This window comes from Cyprinodon tularosa, unplaced genomic scaffold (assembly GCF_016077235.1).
Source record: "Cyprinodon tularosa strain WSP-4 unplaced genomic scaffold, ASM1607723v1 ctg143, whole genome shotgun sequence".
Classification (NCBI taxonomy): Eukaryota; Metazoa; Chordata; class Actinopteri; order Cyprinodontiformes; family Cyprinodontidae; genus Cyprinodon; species Cyprinodon tularosa.
Window position 1 is genome coordinate 553,758 of NW_024038254.1, and position 18,536 is coordinate 572,293.

General features: G+C 36.4%; 2 protein-coding genes across 2 annotated transcripts; one reads left to right on the top strand and one right to left on the bottom strand.

Moving 5' to 3' along the window:
• The first annotated feature begins 15 nt into the window (after positions 1-15).
• efhc1 (EF-hand domain (C-terminal) containing 1) lies at positions 16-7,136 on the top strand. Its single transcript, XM_038278663.1, has 10 exons — positions 16-424; positions 3,341-3,562; positions 3,648-3,935; positions 4,041-4,196; positions 4,935-5,121; positions 5,274-5,491; positions 5,601-5,732; positions 6,375-6,588; positions 6,743-6,895; positions 7,020-7,136. The coding sequence occupies exons 1-10, from the start codon at positions 359-361 to the stop codon at positions 7,037-7,039; spliced, it is 1,656 nt and encodes a 551-aa protein (XP_038134591.1). The 5' UTR covers positions 16-358; the 3' UTR covers positions 7,040-7,136.
• Positions 7,137-7,323: 187 nt separating this feature from the next.
• Positions 7,324-15,556, bottom strand: tram2 (translocation associated membrane protein 2). Its single transcript, XM_038278668.1, has 11 exons — positions 15,356-15,556; positions 13,336-13,399; positions 13,033-13,142; positions 12,355-12,471; positions 12,180-12,238; positions 11,207-11,291; positions 10,953-11,023; positions 10,727-10,831; positions 10,494-10,637; positions 8,135-8,292; positions 7,324-8,025 (listed from the first exon to the last, which is right to left on the bottom strand). Exons 1-11 carry the CDS (start codon positions 15,473-15,475, stop codon positions 7,949-7,951), a joined length of 1,110 nt encoding a protein of 369 aa, XP_038134596.1. The 5' UTR covers positions 15,476-15,556; the 3' UTR covers positions 7,324-7,948.
• Positions 15,557-18,536: the final 2,980 nt, after the last annotated feature.

Consider the following 18,536-nt stretch of genomic DNA (forward strand, 5'->3'; position numbering starts at 1 on the left):
TGGTGAGATTTATTGGTTTTTGCTGCCACCTGCTGGTTGGCTAAGAGGTAAGCAGCTTGTGTAGTAATTTATTATAAGTTGTGATAAACTTACTCTCTTACATTATTTATATAAACTTATGCTTGTAATTTATTCTTGAACTTGATTGTCTCCCCGTTGTCATTTTTCGGTGTATTGATACATTTTCCACAGTTTGAGTTAAAAACGTTGCCGCGTTGTTGTTTCCATGGATACCACAAACTGAACGGTGGAATTGTTATGTCGCTTCTCACGCCATCGAAGACGATTTTATTGTCCTAAAACAAGGAATTATCAGACTTTTGGAGAGAAGAAACCAAACAAAAGATCGACGCAGAAAATGTCCTCAGGGTGGAATAACTACGGGTTACCGTTTATACCTGGATATAGTTTTAGGGATCTGACGGTAAGGACGTACAGCAGCTGTTTTCATAAATAAAACTTAACGTCTCTTAAACATTACATATTGTTTAATTGATTACTTTTTACTGGAAACAACCAATTAATATAACAAAAACATGCAGTGAAAAAAAGAATGCAACCGTTTTTTGCATTTACTTAATCATATTTAGTTACTTTAACACAATTGTTTCATATTAGCAGGGTTGGACATAAAAAAATTGTGTTAAAGTAATCAGAGTCAGACATACTTTAATAATCCCAGAGGGAAATTACAGAAAACTAACTAAATATGATTAAGTAAATGCAAAAATCGGTTGCATTATTTTTTTCAGTGTATCAGTCAGCAGAGGTTCAGAGCAATGATTAATGAAAATCCATTAAAATATGTGTAATATATGCTTATTTCTCTCTCTCTCTCTCTCTCTCTCTCTCTCTCTCTCTCTCTCTCTCTCTCTCTCTCTCTCTCTCTCTCAATATATATATATATATATATATATATATATATATATATATATATATATATATATATATATATATATATATATATATATATATATATATGAAACTGAAAACTGAAGGAATAGTGGTGTTGAAGTGTTACTGTCTCTCACTGAGACAGTTGCGCTCCTTTCCATAAGCTGTGCTTTGTATTTATTTTTGACTAATTTTTAAGTAAGTTATACTTTAAACTCAATATAAAAACATTAAAAATGCAAAACAAATGTAGAAACTGGTGAGATTTTGTATTTTTGGACGCTGGACTGGTGGATATGTGAGACTGACCTTCATACTGCTGATCTAAAATCTAAAGGATGTTGACAAGACATACAAAGAAAAAAGTAATGCAATGGGGGAGTGGTGGCCTAGTTAGTGCATTGTCCCACACAGACTGCAAATCTGGCTCCCTGAGCAAGACCCTTAATCCCACACTGTTCCCTGGGCGCCGCACAATGGCACCCCAAGGGGATGGGTTAAATGCAGAGAGTGAAGTTCGTCGCTCTGTACTTGTGACAGTGTAATTACAATGTATCACCTTCCTCTTAGACAACATAAAAATGTGGTTGAAAGGTGAAAATTAATCTGATATAGGAAGTCTAATAATATCTAGATTGGTTTGAAAGATTGTACCCAGATCTCTAGACAGGCTTGATTTTTCTACATCTCACAACTGTTGCTAAAGACGCAGACTAGTTGATCTAAAATGACCAAGAAAAAATAAGATAGAAATGGAAATCCCAAGTTTAAATGCCATTTTTCTGTAATTAGCAAAATTATAGATCAGACGAATTTTTAAGCATGCCAGTTGCCTGATTGAAAATGCACTCCCTCTCAAAGGTCAGAAATACCACTCCTGCAATAAAGAAATATAAATAGAAAATGGACTGTGCTGTCCAAGCCTCACTCTGATAAATAACATTGGTTTGTTGTTTTTAAAGTTTTGCCAGGAGAAAACTTTTTTTTCTTCTAAACAGATAATGGGAGGTTGGCAATGATGCAATGAAGAATTTAAAGAAAACTTCAAGAATAATGTACTCAGGACTTTTGGAACAGATGAGAAAAAAATAGAAATGTGCAGAAACTTAAAAACAGCTTTTAAACAGGAACAGTTCAAAGCAACTGGGACACATAGTTGTTGAGTCACCCATGAATTCCTCCATTGCATCTGTTGGAACCAAAGGTTAGATTTATGATTGAATATTTATTATTTCTAGTTTACTCTTTTTGTCTGATTTGGTATGACATATATGAACATGAAATATTTTGGTTTGAAGTATGAGTTGACTTAATTATGAAATAATTAATTTGTTTAGTTGTATTTTTGCTGCTGTGCATAATTTACGTTGTTTCTCGCCTCCGCCCCTTCATTATAGACAGGTGACTGCAGCACCTGAAATATATTGGAGTTGGCTATTGGGGCTAGGTGAGCTCTTGGTTTCAGGCATGCAGCCATACAGTTTTTGACCACTGTTGATCATTGTTGTTTTTTTTTAATGGCATAAAAAGGAAAGAAATGAGTCGATAGGATCTTCCTGTCACGTCATACTGCGCTAAGATATTCTAAGTTTGTTTTTTTAGATAATGTAGTGCCTTGATGAAGAGGAAAGAAAGTTTGTTGGATTGCATGGTCACTTTAAAAAACATCTGACAGCGCTGAAGTGAGTCTAATATAGATGCTTTTGAACCAAGAGCCGCGCGCATCTTTACTGGAAGGATTGCGCTTAAAGCATGCCAAAGGAATTCTGGGGTCAAATGGGAGGCCAGCAGATCAAGAATTGATGTGAAGTGTAGGTTAAAGGTAGCCTTTGTCAGTTCTGCCTTCAAAATATCCCAATAAAAAAAAAAAAAAACTAAATCTACTAATTTGAAATGTTAATTTAGGCTTAAATTCTCACCTCCTGTCTGACACTACATCTTAACTTTTCACAGTTCAACAGTAGCTCAAACATTTCGATTGTATAGTATCAGTTTAAGTGTTGAAGGTATAGTGGAGGATTTTCGATAAAGAATTTTTGAAAAGACCTGCCCTCTCCACTTTCAAAAAAAAAAGCACATGCACAACCCTGTACCTGCTTCCGAGTGGGAACGCCTATTAAACATGTGCGAAAGAATGCACCAGCCCATTTCTCCTTGTGCATGCTCTGTTTAAAAGTTGCAGTTTGCATCGCTCATACAAGCTTACTTTGCAAAAGAAGATTTGCAACTTTTCCGCTATGTCAGATTCACCACCAGTAAGTGAAAATGGGGATGAGCACATAGGACGGCCTTACGTTAACATATCACCAGAATGATTGACAATTAGGAGGACCACTTATTTTGATGATCCACCCAGAAAAAGAACATCCTCCACTATACCTTTAAGTGTAGATTGATGTTGTGATTTAGCAATGGCTTACTCATTGATTGTGGTTTGTTTGTGCAGAAGTCATCCTTCCATCGTTCCCAGACACTCAGCTATAGGAATGGTTATGCTATGCCTCGCCGTCCTTCTGTAGGAATTGGCCAGGAACCTCTTCTATCAGAGCAACTAACTCAACAGCAAATCAATGAACTGACCTTTGAGAGATCAGACATTGCATACGCCACACAAGACAAGTCCCATTATGAGCAATTCATCCCAGCACATGTGGCGCTCTATCAGAAGGTCTAGTAGCACAAATAAAAATATTAATAAAGATGAACTTTTACCTTTCCCTATTAATGGTTTTATTTGGCATACTTTGCTTTAGACTCTTCGCTTTAATGCATACTTCTTGGAGGATGTCCCACAGTCCCCTGAAGAGGACTACCGTGTTCGCCCAGTGGTAATTTATTATTACCTTGAGGATGACAGCATGTGCATCATGGAGCCAGTAGTGGAGAACTCTGGGATGCAACAAGGGAAGCGACTCAAACGTCAACGTGTGCCAAAGAATGAACACGGGGAGCATTACCTGTGGAAAGACTTCAACCTGGGTATAGACCTGGAGATGTACGGGGTCAAATACCACATAACACAGTGTGACGCATTCACTAAGGTACGGCCCTTACCACAGTTATCCCTTCTGTATGCCTCATAGCACAATACTTCCAGGTCTGCTGGATTTAATATACTTTCTCTGTGTCTCACATCCATTGTGCAGGAATTCATGCAGAGTGAGGGCATAGTTTTGAATGAGCCAGAACCCACGCCCGAAGATCCTTATACCAGACGTCGTAATAAGCCAAGTGCAAAAACTTCCCGGACTACCGGTTCTACATTTGAAAATATCCAACGTTTTCCTTACACAGAAAACATGGTGAATTTATGTCTTTTTATTTATCAGTTCAAAATGCACATCTAGACTGCAGTAATTTTTGAGGACTTTTGCAGCTTCTGTTGCACCAGATTATTATTATTTTTTGTTTTTACACAATAAAAAAGCCTTTTAAACCTAATAAAAGCCTGATAAACAAAAGGTTTGGTGAGTTGAAATTACAGTCTGCTCTGTGAAGCTATCCAAAGATTAAAGACTTATTACAAAGTTTGTTAGCGTCTTTGCAACATCAAAATTACTTGATGATGGAAAAATGACATATAATCCACTATCTTGCTTTTCCAAGACAGAATACTGCTGATATTGAAAGCATTAACATGGGAATACAATGGGATTTAATTTACTTCAGATGCAGCTTTAATTTGGGGCATAGTATTCAGATTTTGTCAGAAAATACTGATGTAATGTTTTCTTTTATACACAAAATAATTCTAGAAAAATGGGCAGGTTGGCTTTAGATCAAAAGACCAAACCAGGCACAACACCTGCCAACTAAAATCTGAGGTTACAGTTCAAACAGTTTGACTAAAATTAGAACATAATGCGACATTTAAATGCTAATATAAAAACCTGTCAATAGGAAAAAATCTCTTTTGAAGAACATATTTAGATAAGGATTCAGTTCTTCATTTGTAATAGTGAGCATGAATGTTAGGTGTAGATCAACTTCCTTAGACGATTTTCTAATCTGTTCACGTTCTTTCGGATTTTGATGGTCAGGTGCTGCGATTCCGCGCCTTTCGGATTGAATCGAATTCTGCGCACAGGATTACCTGGCCTGTTGTCATTAACTATTACCTGGTGGACGACACGGTGGAGATCAGAGAGGTCCATGAACGCAACAGCGGGCAAGAACACTTCACTCTTTTCATGCGCAGACAGAAAATACCGAAAAAAATCAAATCAGGTAGGAGGCTTTTAGATGTGGAAGCATTTCTCTTTTGTTTGAACGTTGCTTTTAGGAGGTGTGGTTTATACCATTAGTGTAAACACTATTAGTCATGTAACAAGCTTGCAGAACACATAAAAAAGTAGATAATTAAGTTTGGTTTCTTTAAGAGGTTTTCCCTAGCTGTGTGCTGGAGGTCCCCAAGGAGCATGTGGAAGAGTATTACTCCCCCAAAGACTTCCAGCTGGGTCAAACCATCAAGCTTCTGAGCCATCACTTACTGTTGCTCGACTTTGACAGCTTCACTAAAGATTATTACCAGAGGAACTACCCAGACATGGAGATGAAAGCTGTAGAGATAGAAAGGAAAGAAGAGGTTAAAAAGAAGGTATATCTTTTTTTTTTTTTTTTTCATAAATGCGGTTGTTTACTATAGATCATAATCCTTTATGGATCACATTATATTCAAGTGTGTTTACTTTTGCTCACACACACAGGAGATCCCACCTTACAATGGCTTTGGCTCCATTGAAGACTCTCTTCGAAATTGTTTTTCCTTAATCCCTGCACCTCCCAAAGTGAAATTGCTGAGATTAGAGGACAAAGTGCTTCGCTACGCTGCCCAGCTGGTGAGTTACAGTTTGTGAATTTGATGATGAATAATAAGTCCTGCATTATGATGCTCATTTGGAGCTTTTAACAAACTATTTTACTTTTTTTTTTTTTTAGATTAGAGTGGAATTATAATGCAGCTTGAAAACGTTAATGTATCTTATTATCAGGAAGTAGGTGATGGAAGTAGGTGAGGTTTTCTAATCATCACAGCTTTGAAATTATGCATCAAGGCCCAGACCTCACATTTTCTTAGATTTGCTTCAAGTTTAAGGAAAACTGAACTCATTTTGTGGGTATAAGCTTACTGTATTTATTGTGTGTAACTGACAGTTAAATGCTTTAAAATGATAGGCCACTACTGCCAGTGAAGGGGGAGGACATAAGCTGTACCCATTACATTTTTGTGGACGTCTAAATATACTTTTCTGATTCTTGATGTACAGTTTTAGTGTTTTTAGGACAATAATTTTTTTTAAAGGCATTGAAGTGTTTGTTGTACCATTATTCTTTCAGTGAAAAAAGAATGGTTGAAATGTAATGAATGATTTTTAAGTAAGTTGAATTACAAACAATGTTTACTGTTAGCCATGGTCTGGTAACAGGACATTTAGGAGTGCAGCTCCGCCTGACATGAGCTTTCCTCTGTGATCCTTCAGGTATCCCCATATCCAGAGGATGCTGACCGGCAATTTGTTCTGTCCTACCACCTCTTAAACGACATGATCAGTATTTTTGAAAAGCCAGTGCGCAACTCTGGCATCATAGGTGGAAAATTCTTAGAAAAGACCCGGGTTCCAAAACCAGGCTCCAGCGTGGATAATCCTGAGTTCTACTCACCTGCAGACTTTGCTATTGGAGCCACTGTGGAGAGTAACCCTCATTTAATTCTTTAACAAATATTTTTTCATAACTGCTGAAGACTTCTAGCACTATCAGAGTAGTATAAATATAGAATGCATGTTCAATAAGTTAATCCCAGCAGCAGTTAATTGCAAACATTAATGCAGAGTTTACTGTTTATCAGTTTTCAGCCATCGCTTCGTTCTGACCAACACAGAACACAATGTGCTCAATTATTTGGAGTCCAACTCAAGCCAGATACCTTCTCAGACTTTGGACTCGGTGAGACAGAAGCTAGGAGTGGAGGCAGCGAATAACAAGCCTAAGGAACAAAAAGGTAACCATTAAATCAGGAATTTTATAAAACGTACCTCATATTCTAAAACTGCATGCTTGCTTTATCTTCTTTACACCCAGTAGGTGTCAGAAATTAAGACTTTTGCTCTTCCTTTTCTTGCCAGATGAAGGACCAGTTTCCTGATCTAAAGGAAATCCTGTATATTTCTCCCCAAAAATGAAACAATAAAATGTGTTTGCGGGAAGTATTCTTAACTAAATAAACCTACGCTACTGAATTAGATTTTTGTGGTGTGAAAATTCCTATTGCACATTCCTCCACTGAAACATTTAAGAATTTATGTCTCACCTAGATGCATCAGTAACCCTACTTCTGAGTATGCAGTTTCTATCATGTCATTTCCTGAATAAATTCTCATCAGTGTTCATGCAAACATTTTCTCGGTCGAAAACATGCAAACAAATCCATCAGTTTCAGACCAATGTATTTTTTTAATAAAGTAACTGACAAAACAACAGGGAGAAAAATCAGATATGAAATGGCATGCGGTAACATCTACAGTATATATTTAATACAAATCTGTTAAGTGACCAGTGAGAAATGCAGGATTTTTTTTTGTCAGTATAATATCATGTCATCAGTGATATGTTTCCGCACCAGTGGAGCGGAATAGGGGAAAAAAGCAAAGCGGACTCGATAGTACAAGCTGCAGTACAGTACTTATGTTTAAGAGTATGCAAAAACACATTCATTATGGAAACAATGCTCAGGGGTTTTTTTTGTTTTGTTTTTTTAAACCACTCTGCAACAGTGTCCCTTAGTGTTGGATTGCAGGCTGTGTGGATATATAAAAACAATGGAATACTGATACAATGAGAGGAATAAATGCCTGTTGGGCTCAAAGGATGTCCTTAGATTTCCTTTATTTCCAGCATTCAAGCCAAAGTCTGCAGTAACTGAGTCCCTGTATCATCACAGGACATTCTCAGCCAAAACGTTGTGACCGGCGCTCCTTCCCTGGCTTCACTGCTGTGCCAATGAGAAACCTTAATTAGAGATGATGCCACCGCTGAAACCAGGAAGTGTGCCACTTCAAGGGGATTTGAGTTTCTTTGTCCGTGATGAAAGTCCATTCTCAGCTTTAAGGATGCCGTTTTCATGATGGCCAACTAGGAGGAAGATAAAAGAGAACGTTAGCATATCCACCTATGTTTTTAAAGTATGAGCAAGGCAAGCTGAGTGATTTATGAAAACTTTTTAGGCATGTTTTAAACTCACGGGAGTCCCTTTTTAATTGCCGTAAGGGTTGTTTGGTGGTAGCCTTCTTGCGGACCGCTTGTTCGTGTCTGAACTCCCTCCAGCGCCTTAGCTGGAAGCGGATAAACTTCCAGAGGAGCCAAGATTGAGTCAAACACACCACCAGTAGAACAGTCATCCTTAGTAAACAAAAAGGGGAAGATCAGTGTGACTGTTAATGTGGAAATGTTTCTTTAAATGGGCAACAGAATTAAAACCCTTTATGTTTTCAATTGGAGTTCTAACTGTTAGTATGTGTCCAGGCAGTTGATTGAAATTACCATAGAAATATTAAATGGGCAAGTTAATTTATCACAAAGAAACGCAAATAAAAAATAAATTCTATGCCAATCTATGTAATTCTGTAGATAAATATAGACTTACAAAACGTATTGATAGAAAGCATTTCAATATACAATATCAATGCAGTTTACTGTAATGATACAGTATGGTTTACAAAACCTAACAATTTTTTGAAAAATATGCTCATGCTCAGTAGGATGGATGGACAGCAGCTTAACAGTAATTCTCAATTCTTTACATGAAGATTTATGTTCAAACCTTTAAAACATTTTTATGCATTGATCTAAACCACTGATTCCCACCTGGGGATACGCATACCCCTAGTGGGCTACAAGTGCGTTGCAGGGGGTACATGAAAATATTTTATTTCCCATGTAGTAAAATAGAATAGGGCTAGGATCTGTTTTGCATTGTGAGGAGCCAATTGAAAAATAAAAAAAAAGCTTTTATTAACCAAAAAGTAAGTTTTTATCATATGTTTGAGTTCACCTGCAGCTTTGACATCAAAACCAAGCAAAAGAACAGACGGGATGTAGAGAACAGCCTGGTATCTGCTGTTTTTCCAAACTGAGCTATTGGAGCCCATCAAAGCAGCTTTCAGGTGTTGTGATAAAAACTAAGTAAAACTAATTAAGTCAGTCTGACTATAAATTTTGTTCTGTATTTTTTTCTCCCAATTCATCAAGAATCCTTAGGTTCTGAGTTGGAGCCACTGTCTTTGACTGTCACTGAGCAAAACCCTTAATCCCAGATTGCTCCCACGATGACAGCCCACTGCTTCCCAAGGGCATGGGTTAAATGCTGAGGTAAATTTCTCCCAAGTGAGATCAATAAAGTAAAAAAAAAAAAAAAGAAAAAAAAAAAGAAAAAAAAAAAAAGGAGTTTAAATGTGATTATAAGGACATTACTCAGAGGAGCTCCAGTTTAATACAGGTTTATAATAGGACTTTATTTTGCATTCATTTCAATTCCTTACGAACTTCCTGGCAACATATTTACGTTTTAAATTTGAAATGGAAAACATAAAATGATAAGAATTAAATGTTCAAATTAAAAGATTAAGTAAAACAATATTTATTATCTAATCAGTTATTGTACGTTAAATCTTCGGGTAATCATCAACACTTTTGCCTGAGAGGTATGCTCACGGTAAGACAAAACTCCCAAAGGGGTACACAAGTCAAATAAGACTAAGAAACACTGGTCTTAATTATTCTATTGTAGCTCTATGTTAAAGCTAAGCTGAACTTTCAGGATTGCCTGTATTTAGCTTCATCTATAAATAAGCACACGGTTTAAAATGCCTCTATGTTGAAGAGTAACCAGTTTAAAGCCACAAAGAGGAAATATGCTAAGTATTGTTCATGTGCCGAGCAACACAATCATTCATGCACATCTTTTTTATTTTTTATTTCTAACTAATCATTTGTTTAAACTCTCTTGAAGTTTTGCTTTTTCATTATAGGAAGACCCCACAAATTATATTTTACTTCATAGTACTGTTGCATAAAACATAAGTAGAAAGGAGAACCATGTGTGTATTTGTCCCGAACTTTACATTAAACTAAAATATATTTCATTCTTCTTTTATTTATAAATAAAGCTGAATCAAATGCAGTGGGGTTTTTTTCGTAATGACTTCATGGTAGCAAAAAAGAACATAAAGGAGAGAAAAAAAATATAGTTTTTTTTGAGTAATTTGGGACAATAATTGTTTTCAAAATGAGTAAATTATTCTACACTAGGGATATAAGGGACATTTTAGTCAATCAATTGAAGAAAAAAAAAAAACTAAACTTTAACCCACCTCAAAAAAAAAAAAAAAAAATCTAAGATTTTTTCTGTACACATTTTCAGGATTAGATATGATGTGACATACATTCCCCCTCTACAGTAAGTGTTGTTAATATGAATATTTTTGCCAGCAGTCTGACCCAAATGTGGTTTCAAAATCTTTTAGCCATTCCTGTCCTTAAGATGTGCAAAGTTTATGGAGAATGTTTTTTTATAACTCAAAGGAGCCTAAAGAGGGCCTCACCTTATCAAAACAGTGTTGAAGTTCCCCAACTCCACGTCGAGCCCCTGATTCTCAGAACGGGCCAAACCAAAGCCAACAGCGAGGAACATCAAGGTCAGAGTGGCCATCCGTGTAAACACAAAGCTCACCGCCCACAGATCAAACCTGAGCCAAGACAGCAATGTGGCATCGTGGCAGTAAATAAACATTTCACAGCTAAATGAATAAGCCTATTAAGGAAAGGAACCACTTACATTTTTTGATGATTCTCATCAGTAAAGTATAAGAGTCTGGCGATGTGGAAGCCCAGTTCTGTTACGTACTGGAGAAAGAGTAGGACCAAGCCCACACGATTCAAACTAAACATGATACAAGAGAAAAAAGATTGTAAGATATACAAGCAAAACCACAAACCATCAGGGCTTATGCAAACTTTGCTACAGAGATAAAACTTTATAACAGCTTCTCACAGAAACTTACTTTAACAAATAAGCTGCAGAGATGTGCAGCAGATAGAGGCAGATGTACTGCAGCTGACGAGGAATCTCCTCCTGGAAAAAAAGAATCCTTTTTAATATCGTACTAGTTTCCCATACCTCCCATGACATTAACCCTTATTCTGTTAAACGCATCTGCAGTGAAATGATACAAGACCTCCAATGAACGAATTATAAACAGCTTATCTAGTTACTCAAGAACTCCTCCCATTCCCAGGGCCTCACCGACTGACTGACCTTGCGTACTTTCTGGAAGTAGAGCTCTGGAAGAGCGTGGAGCCAGTAGGCCAGCTGGGTGAGGTAGAAAAACTTCACCTGAAACCTTGAGAGTAAATACAAGACAGGGATTAGCTGTGGGTGAATTAAAGACATGGGTGGGGAAAAAAGCAAGGATGTTTCAGCATTTCTTTGTATAAAATAGCAGGAATACTTCTGTTCAGATCAGAAATATACAACCTCCTAATGTGTTTACATTACTGGGAAGATTAGTGCAACATTAAGTTGCTTTTTAAAAGTGTAGAGTGTATTTATGAGGGGAAACATATGAATTTAGTACAAATATGAGAAGGAGGTACCACAAGGCATCTCTGTTAAATTTATATTTTATTTCAAAGAACATCGTGCTATTCCGTTTTGCCTAAGGTGAGGTTGATAAGGACACAATTTGGAGGATTTAGCCATTTCCCTAACAGAAGGTTGGTTAAGGACCAAATATTTCAAATATATCAAATATTTATTTTATTTTAATTTTTTTTTACTATATTTAAACTCTGCATGTTCCATATGTAGCAAACAGACAAAGCAAAAGAACAAAGGAATAATAAACAGTATATTTGCCTCTAAACATCACTGCTGTCCAGTTCTTTGCAGCCTGAATTAAAACAGACACGTCTGAACATGAAGAAAATACTTTTAAACAGCTAAACTAATAGCTTGGAGTCTTGTTACTTAGGGAAAACATCCATATTGCAAAATATTGTCAATGTGACATGCAAGCACCAGGTAAAAAAAATATTAAAATAAAAAATCCTGTTATGCAGGAGGATTTTACTTATTTCACTTAAAGACATTTAAATAATTTACCTTTATGTAAAATTATTTTTTCATACAACTTTTCTATATACCATCTTTACCATTATAAAAACAATCAACTATTTATTCTTTTGAAAGAAAAAACAAAAAACAAAACAGAAACTTAATAAATATTTACCTGAGGTGTGAATGTGGGTAGTGCTCCCAAAGGCTGCTAGGGTGCAGGAGATATCCTTCCTTTGAGAAAAGATCATAACAAAGATCACATGAAACCTTCAGGCTGCTTAATATCTCTATTTAAGAGTTAAGGAGCATAATAAAATTGGAAGTGTGACGCTTTATTTTAAACTTACTGTAATGAGGATGTAAAAACTCCACACGCTTGACACTAAATGAAACACACACAGCTGACCCGACTCATTGAACTTGGTGTTTTTGCTCTTGGACAGGTGAAGGCGGCGGTTCACTTTCTGTGTCGGGAACAAAAGAAAAGATCATGTGAGTGACACTTGATCCTGTCATAATGGCAGTCACCGTCATACACAAGGAAGTGTCACCGTCGTACAAAAAAGAAAAAAAATAAGTAGGGCAAGAAGATACAGCCGGGACTATTTATGGCTGCTGCTGAAACACTCTTCTAAAGAAGTATTCCTTTCAAGACACCTTAGAAAGCCGGAGAAGGTACTAAAATAAAATTAAATCCTCCCCAGTGACACATCTCTCAAGGATGATAATCAGAGAAGTATTTTTAAGACACATCAACTATGGTCCACTCATACAGTAGGGTGTTTAAAAGGAGCTTGAAAACATTTTTTAATGGAGCATGAGTCACGTTTTTTATGCAAATCCAATGAGGGCGAGAAGAAAATACTTTTAATACATGTTTAATTAACATGAATACAAGTATATCAGCAGTTAAAGAAAATCAGTATATTAATACATATAGTATAAAATATTTCATAGAAGTATTTGTGTAGTAATTAATACAGTTTTGTGCTTAAAAAAATGCACAAGGCAGTTAAGGTGCTTACATCCAGAAGATACTCCTGCACTACAGCATGGAGGATGATAGCGATGAAGAAATAGAAGAGGATGGTGGCTCCGTCCTTCCATCCATAATGATACGTAGTCACCTCTCCCTCTAAGCACACACAGGAGGGGTGAAAAAAAAAAAAACAAAAAAAACAAAACACATAGGTCTGTTAAAACATCCTGGAGAAGCTGACTGCTTTCATAAACAATTCAGAACAAATAATGCAGAGTATCTGTTTAAAAGAAAAGCAGAAGTCAACTGTAAAGGTCACACAGAAGTGAGTTTAAAAGCCACCTCATACCTAGTGACAATATGGTGATGTTGTATTGAGGCTGAATGAAGAGTATGGCTGTCTTTGCTGTTGCCTGGAAAGGAAATTAGGAAAAAAAAATTAAATAATTTTTTTTTTAAAGCAGCCTGAAAAAAATAAAGAATTATCATAACAAAATTACATCTTCAATTATTCTTTTTCTTAGCTGTAACAGATAAAGCAAAACTGTGATGGAGGTGTGCTACAGTTTCATCCATTTGAGCCAAAATGCACATTTTTCATATCATCTGGCAAAAGCAATATTTTTCCTCATGTCAAAATTATTCCTATGAGGCAGAAACAGCTGGTGAAACTAGATTGTCTGGATTAGCACTAATATGAATGGAAATTGGAGCCAACTGTAACCCACACAATTGATCTCCACTCAATAAACCTTCCGAGGCCATGATGCTGCCACCACCGTGTTTCATAAATGAAATGGAGTGTCCTTGAAGATTTATAAGTTTAAGTTTCTGCCACAGATGGGGTTTTGTTTAGTAGTTTTATTCTCTTTCTAACCATGCCAAATAAGTGATGGAACTGATTATAAAATAGCTTACATTAAATGATTTTATAAAAACTGATTTCATTTGCACCTATGTTTTCCCTGTTGAAGAAATCTATACCCCAAGAAATATACAGCCATCAATCAGAAATACTTTAATAATCCCAGAGGGAAATTACTCAAAGCTGTGCTTTAGGTGATGTGCTCTTAAGTTTTCCACCAACTTTTGAAAATAGTCCAAAAAGTTCTGATTTAAGCATAGTAGCTGCTCTCACAATCACTAACAGGTAATGTAACTGGATCAGAGCCTGACCAAGTTGGATTTTTTTTAGAAATTAGGCATGTTTTCCTTGCAAATTGCCCCAAGATAAGGTTCACTGCTATCTGATATGATATTTAAGTATGCAGTAGCTAATGCGCATATTAGGAAGATGAAATTTAGAGTGTTATTCTGGCAGCTCAATTATCCAAAGGTAGTGTGTTAAATGAACTCAATCCTTGATTCTGTTTTATGTAGTGCAAGCTGCAAAGCAAACACCATCTGTTGATAAAGACATGGATTTGCCTACACTGCTTTTCTTCTATTATACGACCAGTTGGAGCAAAATATAGAAATCAATATAATGTGCACAGTTCTCCTTTTCTTCTGAAACTAAAAAAAAAAGAAAAAAAGAAAAAGGAAATCCCCTCAAAGTGATTCTCAACTCAGCCAGCTGTGTGATCAGAGCCAGAGTTCCGGATAGAAACTTTAAATACCCAGGGGTTGGAGACTTTATAGCAGTCCTCTAACCATCTAACTCAATGTCTGCCTTGAAATCAGGTCTGGTCAAGAGAGCTGCTAAAGCCATAGTGGCCAAAAGCAGCGGATTAGAGTGAGACGTGGCAGCTAACTTAACAGATCAAGCAGCCGTAAAAAGAAAAGCTAACAACTTCCGGTACAGCCTTTCAAAATTAAACACAAACTGTTTCAGTTAGTGAAGCACAAGTTATGTGCTTTTATTTTTTAAGTGGAAACAGTCCAAATTCCGGTAAATTTAAATTATTGTTGCAGTTCGTAAAGTTTGTTACAACACAACGTTTACTGGAAATAAGCTTTTATAAAATAGAAAAAAAAAATAATAACAGGAACCCCAGCAGGTAATATCCTATATATTTGATTTATGCTAAAAATATAAAGTTTAATTTCGCCTTTTAAACACTAAGAGAAAACACGTATGATTTATCTATAAAAAGCTTCTTCCATATAATGTTGTTTTGTTCTGCATATATCTGTGAAGTAGTTTTAAATTGGTGGAGCTCTCGCGTGAGAAAAGCAGCACTTATTGCTAACATAACTGGTTAGGGAAGCACATTAAACAGTTGTGGACGAAACTGTGGTGCAGTTTGCATTCAATCGATTGAGCAGCAGCATTCCTGCTCAGATCATCAGACAGACAGACCTGCATTCTTAAAACAGCTGAGGGAGACAAACAAGGGAAGAAAGGAAAGAATCAGAGTCCATCTCACCTCAAACATCAGCCCAATCAGAATGAAAATCACCAAACTGAACACGATATCTGCATGATTCTGGATGAGGAACTCCTGGCTGAAGAACGGGTAGCTCTTGTTTCTCCGGCGGAATGCCATGTCAGCTCACTGATTTTATAAATCTGAAAAAAAAATTCGGCTCGGCGAAGTTCAGGAGTTAACTTTCGCGGCGTTTTGCGCATGCGCGTCTTCTTAAAGGGCGAGCGCCATAAATACCTTTAAGGCCCCTGGGTTCCACAGCCTGTAGGGGACATTAATTAGGCCCTTTAAGGCAAACCTTTTAACTCTGGTCGATTTAAAAAAAAATATATTTTTTTTTTCCACTTTACATCTTTAAAAGTCAGAGGTGTCAAAAGTACACCCATTTGTTACTTAAGTAGAAGTATAGATACTGCAGTTTAAAAACACTCTGGTAAAATTGAAGTATCAATTTGACCTCTTTACTCAAGTAAAAATGAAAAGGTATATGCTCTAAAAATATATAAATTGAAAGCTCTTTTTTTTTTGACTATTTTGAAAAATTCTTTGAGATAGGGCAAAGGATGAGGGAGGTCTTGTTGGTCTCCATCTCCCGATACGCTCTCGCTTGTGTCCCACCTTTCAGACATTTTAACATCTTTTTCTGAAACCGACATTGTAGCATGGCATAGACAACTCACGTTTGCAGTTTGAAGAACACCTGCTTCCTGCTGATGATTTCCTTTAGCTAACCAATGAGTGTTTGCCTTATATGACTCATCCAATTACACTAGTTTTCACTAGATGTGGATGGCAGCAATGATCAGCAATGGATGGCGCACAAAATAGATATTTATAAACATTAAACCAAAACCAAGAGTAACGAGTAATGTTTGTTTTAAAAATTTAAGGAATAGAAAGTACAGATACTTGTGTGAAAATGTAATGAGTAGAAGTCAGAAGTAGGAAGAAAAATAAGTAATGGAGTAAAGTATAGATACCTAAAAAGTGTACTTAGGTACAGTAACAAAGTATTTGTACTTTGCTATTTGACACCTCTGTTAAAAGTACAGGTTACAGACATAATGAATGAAGCGAACGACTTATAAAATGCAATAAAAAGTGTGTTTATACTTTTTTCCAATTATATAATGTTTACATTTTGCTGCATGGATAAAACAGGCATGAAACATTTCTGGACATTTTAAATCGTCCCCCAAAACAGAAAAAATTTAAGATTAAATTGGTGAATCAATAAATTAATTAATTGTGTCTTTAATGTCGCTTGTTATGTCACACTTTTGTAGAAACGTTCATTAAAGAGCACTGATGCTTTTTGTTATAACATGACAAAATGTAGAATTTAAGGGGTTTAAATACTGGTGTCAATCTAAGTGGAGTAAACAAAGCCCTGCTTCTATGGTTTATATCAAACATATTTTCTAAAAGAGCTGCACGTATCTTTAGTTCTTTATTTTACTTGTCGTTAATACAACAAAAAGACAAGTATGGTTTCAATATGTAAAAAAATAAAATAAATAATTTTTAGTGATAGTTTGACCCAACAGTTAAGGAATTATAAATATCATGGGAGTAAAAAAATCCCACAGTAGAGAACATAATTAGGGGTTCCTATGTATATTTAATTTAAAAATATGACATATTTCCATTCAAACTGTTACAGATGTGCTTCCGTTTACTGGGTAATATTTTAAGTATTATTACAAAGTCTTTTACCAGAAAGGGGCGTCTTGCCTCCCTCAGGTCCATTCTCCCCTCAGTGTTCTTGAGTGAGAAAATAGAGAGGGAGATCGACAAATGGATCGGTGAACCTATAATGTACACAATGCCCACAATTCATTGTAGTAAAAAAAAGAGACCTTGGCCAAAAGGCAAGGCTCTCGATTAACCAGTCGGTCTATGTTCCTACCTTTACCTCTGATCACGACATGGATGGATGGATTCAAACTAGATTTTTAGTGTGGAAATAGATTTTGCAAATGTTTTTTTTTTCAGACTGCATAACAAACCTGGAACCCCTAAGACTGTATATGACAAATTTTACTTGTTTAAGTTGACCAGTCTATTAAAACCACAAACAGAGCTGTAGATAGCTCTTAAAAATTGGACAGACAAGACGAGATGTCATTCTAGCATTGCAAAAGTTCTAACCTTGTAACTATAGTCAGCAAAACTTTTACAATTTTTAAAACTCATCTCAATTTATCTATATAGTGCCAATTCACAACACGTTATCTCAAGGCCCTTTACAGAGACATTTCAACCAGATCATATAGTCAGACTGGTTCAAAGTTTTCTATGTAAGGAAAACCAGCTGATTGCATCGATTTATTTACTCAAAAGCTATCCCTCACACCAAGCATGCACGGAGCAACAGTGGGGAGAAAAAAAAACCTCACATTTCACAGGGAGAAACCTTCAGCAGAACCAGACTCAGTGTGAGCGGCCATCTGCCGAGGCCGCCTGGGGTTCAAGGAGACAGAAGCAGACATACAGAAAGAAGCAGATATTCAAAAGGTAACTGCTAACTAGCTACACGGGTGGTCCTGTCCATGTAAGAGACAGCAAGGCAGATGAGCACTTATTCCCACGTCAGAGGATAAAAGAGAGCACATACAGTTAGTCATATAAGAGAAACAGGTCTACACTGAAAAATCTATCAACAAAGAGGTTGATGGCAGCAGCACAGCTGAACATTTTCTCCAGGATTGTGTTACAGCCAAAACTGAGCCTAAGCCTATGGCAGCATAACTGTTGAGGTAGCTCAGAATAACCTGAGCCAACTATAAGCTTTATCAAACAGGATAGTTTTAACCTTTGCCTTAAAAGTTGATAGCTTACCTCATAGACTAAAACTGGTAGTTGGGTCCAGAGGAGAGGAGGCTAAAAACTAAAAGCTCTGCCTCCCATTCTACTTTTAGGAATGTTAGGAACCACTAGTAAAGTGGCAGATTATAGCTCTAATAGAGCAAAGTGCTCTATTAGTTACATTAGGAAAAATCAGATCCCTGATTAAAAATTAACTTTGTTATTTACAGTTTTATATGTGAGAAGGAGGGTTGTAACTTATATCCTGGATTTAACAGGAAGCAAATTAAGAGAAGCTAAAATAGGAGAGATATGATCGCTCTTTTTAGTTTTCATCAGAACTCTGGCTGCAGCATTTTAGATTAGCCGAAGG